At 44.3% G+C, this 9,419-nt stretch overlaps 1 protein-coding gene across 1 annotated transcript; it reads right to left on the reverse strand.

The window, feature by feature from the left end:
- Window positions 1-1,301: 1,301 nt before the first annotated feature.
- On the reverse strand, window positions 1,302-8,777 carry TMEM129 (transmembrane protein 129, E3 ubiquitin ligase). Its single transcript, XM_040065363.2, has 4 exons — window positions 8,442-8,777; window positions 6,862-7,336; window positions 4,419-4,578; window positions 1,302-1,930 (listed from the first exon to the last, which is right to left on the reverse strand). Exons 1-4 carry the CDS (start codon window positions 8,644-8,646, stop codon window positions 1,682-1,684), a joined length of 1,089 nt encoding a protein of 362 aa, XP_039921297.1. The 5' UTR covers window positions 8,647-8,777; the 3' UTR covers window positions 1,302-1,681.
- Between the last annotated feature and the right edge of the window lie 642 nt (window positions 8,778-9,419).

The following is a 9,419-nucleotide window of genomic DNA, read 5'->3' on the forward strand; positions in this document are numbered from 1 at the left end:
AGACAACACCACCCAGCTGGCCCTGTAAGAACCTTCCAAAGGTTAAAAAACCTTGCAGAGACCATTGTATACGTGGAAATAACTTTCCCACAGAAGTACTAGAAAATATTTTAAATTCAATTGCTGATCACCTCCCAGATTTTTTTAATTAGTTTTCAGACTTGCCAACAAATGTGTCTGAAACTCCGAAACTCAATTTAATTCTACTCAGATGAAGAGTGACATGCCACAGAAGATCTCTTTGGGAAACAGAGATAAATCCACTCAACCTGTCTCAGTGCCAAATCTTCACTCTGTACAATCCAAAACAGCAGGTAATGGAAAACAGAGAAGCCACTGTTATTAACAGGTAGCTTACTTAATTGCATAGTAGATGTTGTATATAAAGCAACTGAGATATGCTGAAGCATATGTTCTTAAACTCCACTAGTTTGGATTTTTATAAATTAATATTATTTAAAAGATCCAAAGTTAAAATCCAACACCAACAGTTACATGTTAGTTTTCAAGCAATGCTGTCAGATCTGTCTTCAATTCATGCGCAGCCACATTTGTAACCATTTCTTGGCTGGCTGCAAGCGCAGGTGTGTGCATTCACCACCTGTAGCTCAGCTGAGACAAATGAAATATTTCATGGGTGTGCTTCCAATACTTGTACCATTTTTACATCCAGCCACCTGTTCCTGCTCAAACCAGTTGCCTGTCATGGTAATCAAGAGGTTGTCATGGGATCACTGCCATGTCACCTCTGCCCATGATTTACTGGTAAGAGCCTTTTGGTTATTCAGGTGGGAGGTATTAAGATTTTTACTCTTGTAGATCAAAGCTTCCTTTCTCTATTAGACCCACCTGGGATTTTAATTTACAAATTAAGGCTCAGATGTTTGCTGCGCTCCCTTCAAACATATGTTAAAAAAAAAAAAAGTCCCATTATCTAAAGAACATTGAAAACTTAAACAATGTAGCTCCTGGAAACCCACAGATTTTAACCATGTATTAGTAGCCTAGGTAAATAGGTTGACAAATCCTTCTGTTGTTTGAAATAAAGACATCCATCAAAAAGTACGCTAGAGGCAAATTAATGGAATAAAAGGTCCATAAAGGACTGACTTGTAAATCTTCAGGGATTACATTTCTTAGCCTATTGCAACCCTTTGTAAGTAATGTAGTGGAAGTAGCTCCTTCCAGCTGAAGGAAACTAATGCACTTGTTTGAAGAACAACTGCAAAGATTAATAATGACTTTACAACTGGATTAAAGAATAACAAGAGCATCAATGAAGTCTAACCAAAGCAATTTTCTCAGTTAGCCCTTTATTAAAGAATCAAAACCCAAGTTAAATTTAAAAATGTAAAGAATTTAACCTACGTTAAAACCTGAAAAAACAACAGTAGTGTAAATATAGAAGGATAACCTTATTCCATCCAAAATGTAAGAAAGGAAAACAGGGGTTTAAACAGAATTAAAATCCAGAACCTGACATCAGGTGAGTAAAATCCACAGATACAGGTCAAAGTGGAAAGGAACTGAAAAGATTCACATCTGTTTTCAGCACTGTAAAAGAAACCTTTAGAGTTTGTACCCTGGTAGAACATGAAGTCTCAGATCTAGCAGGCCTTTAACCAAACCCACTATGAAACACAGTCAAATTTAAAAAGTTAAAAGATACCCAAGTTACTACTCATCGTATTAGGCAAACATCTAGAATGCAAAATTTGGCTCGGCAAGTCGGGCAAGGCACTTGGCTGGACAGCCAGGTCTCTGGGTGCTGCTGGTCCTGTCTGCTGGCAAACCACTTGCCCATGCAGGTGAGGCACCACATGGGCCGGCAGTAGCACTGCTGGCACTCCCCCTCGTTCGGCTCCTGGCAGTTCTTGATGAGCTTGATGTTGGCAATAGTCTGCATGCATCCTATGCACGGCTCCAGCTCCTGAGGGAAGAGAAAAGCCATCAAAATTGTGAACTGCACAAAACCTCTTACTGCTTTTAGAAAATCATCTGTGGCACAATAATCAAGGCAGAACTGCCCCATCAGAGGATATCAAATGGTTTTATTAGAACACTCTCTAACTAAATGACAGCAAAGCTTCTCTTTGAACAGAAAACCCAGAACTGCTGCATGAGACTAATGATTAAACACAAATGACTGAAAAATAAACATTTTTTCACTCTCTGAAGAGCTTCCAGCAGCCACAGCAAGGTAAGCAAGCAGCCAGCTTTGTCATTCAAACTATTTTTCAAAAAACACACCAGTATAAAGTAAGGAAAACAAACCAAGCAAACAGTTCTTACTACATAAAACAGCAAATGGGTGTTCCTATTTTCCATCTTTCTAAGTAAGAGATATAAACGAGGAAACCAGGGCTGTACTAAACACAAGAATGCTCACCCTGAAGGTCCAGAAACTTACTTAATATTTCTTGGATAAAACTGGAATAACTGATATTGCCCACAGTTAATTATGCCACATGAACTTGCAGTTGCATTGGGGCAACATTTGCTATGAAGTCTTTTAAAATTAATATATAAACAATAATTAGCATTTCCCATGTCTTCCAGCTGTCCAAGAACTTGACAAAGCTCAAAAGACAGCACACTGAATAGGCATGGAGACCTGAATCTGTTCAAAATGCTTCTGGTGGAACAAAACCCAGCTCTCTCTGTGGTCTCTAGTTCCCATCTCCAGCAACTTTTCCCTTGTCAGCTCAAGTGTCTGCACTGTCAGCCGACCTGTGGGGCAAATTGAGATGAACACAAGACACTAAGCTCTAACTTGTGAAATTAGATCTTATGTCAGCTTTTAGGCAGGAAAAATTCTAGCACAGAAAGATTAACTAACTTTTTCAACATCTTAATGGAGCTTTAAAATGAGGAAAAATTCAATGTTGTATTTTTAACGTCCTAATCATCATCTGTGATGTCATTTATCACTCAATGTCAAACCCAAGTTCAGTAGCTCAGCTGCCACTTAAATGTGTTACAAATTAAATGCTCTGTAAGAAAGCAGCTTTAATATCTTCTCTTTATTGTGACCATTTCTTTTCACTGTCAGTGCAATCAGAACACACAACATAATGTGCAGACACACCTGATCCAGTTTTATTCTAGCTAGTTATAATCCATAGAAGCTGCACAACACTACCAGACATACCAACCACTCACTCCATTAGCTGAACCACTGGACACAGACTCCCTGCAGGGTCGCCACTACGGGTTTATTTGGTTCCCTCTGGAACACTGGACAGTGCTCCAGTCCAACTTCCAGCTGCTGCACAATGATGCCCAGCTCCGTGAGTATTACTGGAGGTAGGACTCTGTGCTGTTATAATCAACACCATATAATAATAGCTATAATAATTATAACTAAAGCAACCCCCCATTTAGAATCATTAGCTTATTTTAGCAGAAGATCTAGCAAAACCTGGCTGTCTAGAAAAGCAAGTTGTATGGGAGCAAACTGCTGTGGCTCTGTCTCCCCATAAACTTTCTGCAAGTGCTAAGTCATCATTTCCAAATGTGTTCATGTAACATTTCAGCAGCAATTATTACAGGGGACTTTATTTCACTATGTTATTTCTCATGTCTCAAAACTTTAATGCTCACAATACAGTTTGTTCTTCGTAGAAGGAACGGCAGAAGCACCCAGAGTTACGTTTATGATGAGTTTACTGACACAGCAGATAAGAATTTGTGAGGGAAGCATCACCCTGACTGAGCAAAGAGCACTTGGGTTTCTGGCGTCACTGACCAGGAGGCCTGACTGCAGTCACCCTTGGCGGTGCAGACCCCAAGAAATTGTGCTTGGCTGTACCTTCTCAGGAAGTTAAGGAATCTAGGCCATGTCTTATCAAGGGTCAAGGAGATGAAACTGTAAATCCAACAGCTGCACACCCGCACCAAGGGGCACTTTAACCACCAGTCACTCTCTAAGTAAGTGACTGCAGCCCCCAAGCCCACAGAGCTCTCCTGTAGGGCAGCTTCAGATAGGTAGGAGACCTCTCAAAGGATCTCTTGAGATCAAGAGATCCCTTACTTGGTATCTGTTATCTACAGCAAGGTAAGTAACAATTTATATTAGATCTAAAGCATATTGTATGCAAGCTAGCTGAATTATTAGAAGTGTAGCGAGTAGTAGGGTGTTTAACTCCTGTGCAATTAACATTTAATTCATTTAATTACTGACTGCTCAATTATTAATTGAAGATTATTAAGCAGTAATCACATGATAATTATAATTTAATCATAATTTGTCATTTAATCCATATTTTTAATAAAATCGTTAACCTCACAACAATGAATTCTCTTAATAATTCACATGAGACAGCCCTAGGTAAACATTTCTCATTCACACAGTAAGCACAGGCTCATCTATATTGAAAGTGTAATTGTGACACTCTCACATGGATAGACAGTTTCACCTGAGTGCTTGGAACATGGTATGTCTGGTTTATTTCCACCAGAGATGTAAAGGTTTCTAAAAATAAATCACTAAGGCTTTGATGGATCACAACATTAGCTGCATTGCTGATAGGAGCACGGAGCTTCTCCCGGAGCTCCCCATACTCTGTGGAGTTCAACCTGAAGAAGAAAAGATGGAGCAAAATGTTACCATGATTATCCACCCAAACACCTTGATAGTACCTTGCAGAGGTTAGCATCAAGGAAGTTAATCCACAGAAAAGCTGGTACTTATTAGTCAGAATAAATACACAGCATTGTGTTTTCTTCTGCTGTTTAGTTACTAGTTTTGGCACAGCTTGGTCAACAGAACACGCTGTCCTCATTCATGTCTATGTAAGACTGCCGGCAGGGTTATGCCAAAGATCAGCTAAAACATCATGCAAAAATAAAGGCTTTTGAAATCATCAACATGAACAAAGTTAATTGTGCATTAACTGCAAAGTGCTATTTGCACCATTTCTGTCACCTTTGTAATGTCTATTTACTTAGACAATATCTAAATTCTCAATTATAAACTCCTGACGAGTTTAGTTAGGAGAATTTAGTTTTATCAGGCAGAAGGCATCACAAGATGATACAGTTCTACATAAGTAACAGAAGAATGTCAATCTATCAGGTTCTGTGATTGTATGACACAATTTTAGATTGTATCATAACATAATCTCAGAAATTTCACAAAGGTCACAAACCACTGCTGATTTAAGGCTGCAGCAAGCCCTGTTTCACACCACCTGCTTCTGTAAATTAAACTGGTGCCCACAGCACTCGAGTGGCACCTGAGACCTCACACAGAACCTACAGTGAAATATCCCTGTTGTCACCCCTTTTTACCATAAGAGTTCTGAACTATAGTGTCAGAACTCTCCAGCTCAGTGTTTCCACTCATTGAACAGCTTTCATGGAGAAGTCCCGGGAAGACTGCCCTCATTTTCCTACTGCTCGCTGAGTTTCCACAGCCCAGCACAATGCAAGGCTGGCTTAGCTCTAGCTCTCAGTGGTCTCCATTGTTTTTACTGCTACAGGATAATGTCATTTAACAGATGCTGTCCATGCAAATCACAGAGACATTTACATCCAGAGGAACAATTCACACTGAACATGCAGGGAAACATGGCCTACCTGCACAAAAGCACTTTTCCTCCAGAAACAACTCACTGTATTTGATTCTGATTCTGGATATATACAATGATTCCCTATGATTATGCTACATTCTAGCAGAGATTTCCTATTACTGACATCTTATTAGAACAGCTTTGCAACACTGTTCTCAATGCTATTCTTTAGTCACAAAATACAAATTGGGTGTAGAACTCTTTTTCCCTAAAAGGAATTGTCAAACAAGTCATGATTTTCTCATGGGGATGTAGTTTTACTACTCTGGCACTGAAGAGCTTGCAGTTCTTAGTTGTTTAATACTAATCATTAGTTGTTTAATACTAATTTGGTTACCACTGTCACAGGTCTATAAAAGTCTCTTTTCTTCTTGTCATGCTTACCTTAACTAACCTCTTGTTCTGAGTCCTCTTCACCTGGATCTCTACCTTAACCACCTCTTTGCTTTCCTCATGCTTGCCCCACTGCACACCTACAAGTCTGGTGATCTGCCTGCTTTTAATTACCTAATAAATGCACCTGACATACAAATTTACAGCAAAAAGACACTCAAATAACTTTTCAAATATAGTTTTGGGAGCATTAACATGGCTCTTAATAACACAGCAACAAAGATTTTAGCACCCTTTTACTCAGAGGTTTCTGCTGAATTTGTACTTTAGCCTGGTTACACAGAAACTGCTGAGATAAACAGCATGGGCCCTTGCAAAACAAGCCCTAACAGTTCACAATTGCTATGATTTACTGCTGAGAATACACAAATCAGAAAGGGACCGTAATTTCTTCCTTGTTTTAGAGGCAGTTGGCTTGCAGTAGCTCAGTGAGAAGTCTTCTGAGCAGTGACAAAATCATGAGCCTTAAGCACAAGGAAAAATACAAAGTAGTGGATGAACAACAGTTTTAGACAAATAGCTATTTCTCCTCACCCAAAATTTAGAAGACCAAAATTTCTACCTTTCCTGTTCTCTATCTCTCACCTAATTTTATCCAGTTACTTCTTTCTGCATCCAGCACAATCCTCTTCCTAAGAAAGGATCAAAGAGGCCAATCCCTTTTTTAATCTCTTGTGTATTCAGTGTTGTACGCGTATGAAGTTTTCTAAACAACCTTCCCTGCACTGCATGGCAGAACCGCACAGAGAGCAGCCCTGAACACCAGGCAGGGACCAGAAAGAAAGGGATGAGACCAGGGAGTCTCTAGACTGGTCACAAAAGTGGTTCCTCAGCACCATCAAACAGCACATATGTAACATAACATGTAACATAACAGGTTTAGCAGTTGTTTTACCGGATATCGAATGCCTTGACGTAGGGATTAACACTGGCAACTCGGATGGTGAGGAACTGCACAGGCACGTTGGAGTCTGGGGTGAGTTCATGCTGTCTGGAGTCTGTCACCGTCAAGTGAATGTCCTGCTGCTGGGCAACATGTAAACAGTAGGTGGTCACTTTAATCACCCACGTGTCCGTAACGATCACCCTCGCTCCTGGCGCTCCGGTAGCGAATTTGTCGATTCTCCTAAATTCTGTGTTGATGGAAGAAGCTACTGCCCTCCAACCCGACTGCGGGAGAGCGTGAACGGCGAGTGTCCGGGCTAGCGGATGATTATTCCAACCTTTCCGTGACCAGTAATATGCCAGGGCACTGGTGATAGCTGGGAGGAGAAGGGCGAAGAAGAAGAAAGTTTTCCACTCTTTTGAAGCCAGGTAGAAAAAACAAAGATGTTTTTCAGGTGCAGCAAAGCACATACCAAGGTAATAACCTGCAAGGAAAAAAAATCTTACTTTCACAAAATAATTAAGTACCTGCAAAAACCGATATCCCTGAATCATACCGTTATCTAGCCAGTGAGCTCACCTCCAAGAGAGGTACTGTACTTCTGGATAACTTCAAATTCAAGCCTCTTGCCTTAAGCAAGGTGAGGTAAATTCTTAGGCATCACTGATTTTTACCAGAATTCTACACCTAAAGGAAAGCGATCTGAATTTGGTTGTTTAATAAAATGACTTGCAAGTTGCCACTTAGTTTTAGGAGAGTTATACGGTTAAAGGAAGGCAATTTGCATTCCTTGGTTAAATCACAGATGATAAGCTGGAAGGGCCTTACAAGCATCATCAACACTTAGCCCTGCACACAGGGCACCCCAAGAGTCACACCATGTGTGTGAGAGCATTGTTCAAACACTCCTTGAACTGCATCAGGCTTCGTGCTGTGCCTACTGCCCTGGGGAGCCTGTTCCAGTGCCCAAGCACCCTCTGGGGGAAGAACCTTTTTCTAATATCCAACCTAAAGCTCCCCTGACACAACTTCAGGCCATTCCCTTGTAACCTGTCACTGTCACCAGCGAGATCAGTGTCTATCCCTCCTCTTCCCCTCTCAAGTAATTTGTAACTGCACTGAGGTCCTCCCACAGTCTCCTCTTCTCCAGGCTGAACAGACCAAGTGCCTTCAGCCGCTCCTCAAACGGCTTCCCCGCAAGGCCCTTCAACATCTTTGTTGCTCTCCTCTGGAAACTAACATTTTAATGTCATTTTTATACTGCAGTGTCCAAAGCTCCCCCAGTACTCGAGGTGAGGCCTTCCCAGTGCAGAGCAGAGCGTGACAATCCCCTCCCTTGCCCGGCTGTGCCTGATCTCCCCAGGACAGGGATGTCCCCAGGACAGGGATGTCCCTCCGGGCTGCCAGGGCACTGCCGGCTCATATTCCACCTTCCATCGACCAGGACCCCCGGGTCCCTTTCCGCGACGCTGCTCTCCATCTCTTCATTCCCCAGTCTGTCCTTAAACTGCAGTTCCTTCGTGAGTGCATGTGCCGCTGGTTACAAAGCTCGGGGCGCTCATTCCAAGGCAGCCGGGAGCGCTACTCACCCAGGGGCAGCAGGGAGTGCGCCAGCAGCGTGCCGGTGCTGCGCCGCAGGTGGTACTGCACGAAGGCCGCGTCCTCGCTGCCCAGCCAGGCGGACAGCAGGCTCTGCACCGTCAGCCCCGCCGAGCGCACCTCGTCGGGCGGGAACACGAAGCACACGGCGAACACCAGGTAGGCCAGCGTGAAGGTGACCGCGGGGCTCTCCATGCTGCGCCCCGCGGGGCGCCGGGGGCCCCGGGAGCGCTAGTTCCCGCCGCAGCCCCGGATGCTCCAGCGGGGAGCGGTGCTTCCCGCCGCTCCCGCGGTAGCTCGCCCGCAGCCCCGGATGCTCCAGCGGCAGCTCCCCCCGCTCCAGCGGCAGTTCCCCGCGCAGCCCCGGATGCTCCAGCGGCAGCTCCCCCCGCTCCAGCGGCAGTTCCCGCCGCACCCCCGGATGCGCGGCGCGGGCGCTGCCGGGCTGGCGGGGCCGCCGCGGCGGGACCCGCCTCCCCTCGCACTGATGGTCCCCTCCCCTCCAGCCATCTCCTCCCTCCCCTCCCCGCCCATCCGCGCCTGCCCGGCCGCGAGCCCCGAGCCACGTCCCCGTTCCGGCCGGAGCCAGAGCCGGGCCCCGCCCGCAGCCCGCGCCCGCCCAGCCCGGCCGGGACGTGCGGCCCCTGCCCGTGGCCTCAGGCCCTGTCCGCGCTCGAGGTCACGCTCCACAGGCCTGGCAGGAGGAACCGATTCCAGTTCTTTCTGAAATTTAAAGAGCTCTGTTGGATGAGGGCAGCGCCTTTCTGAAGCAGGGAAATGGCCTGTTTTGTTTAAGCGTTGGAAAAAGCTGCTCTTTGTTTCTCCTTGTGTGTTTTATGTAATGTTTCCTAATGTTTTCTAATAAGACAGGGATGTAGGAATTGAAATGTCTTAAAGGGAGGCACGTTTCAAGGTATCTTGGTACACCCCCAAACACAGTAAAGGGACAGGCCTGACTGGAATATCAT

This window comes from Hirundo rustica, chromosome 5 (assembly GCF_015227805.2).
Source record: "Hirundo rustica isolate bHirRus1 chromosome 5, bHirRus1.pri.v3, whole genome shotgun sequence".
Classification (NCBI taxonomy): Eukaryota; Metazoa; Chordata; class Aves; order Passeriformes; family Hirundinidae; genus Hirundo; species Hirundo rustica.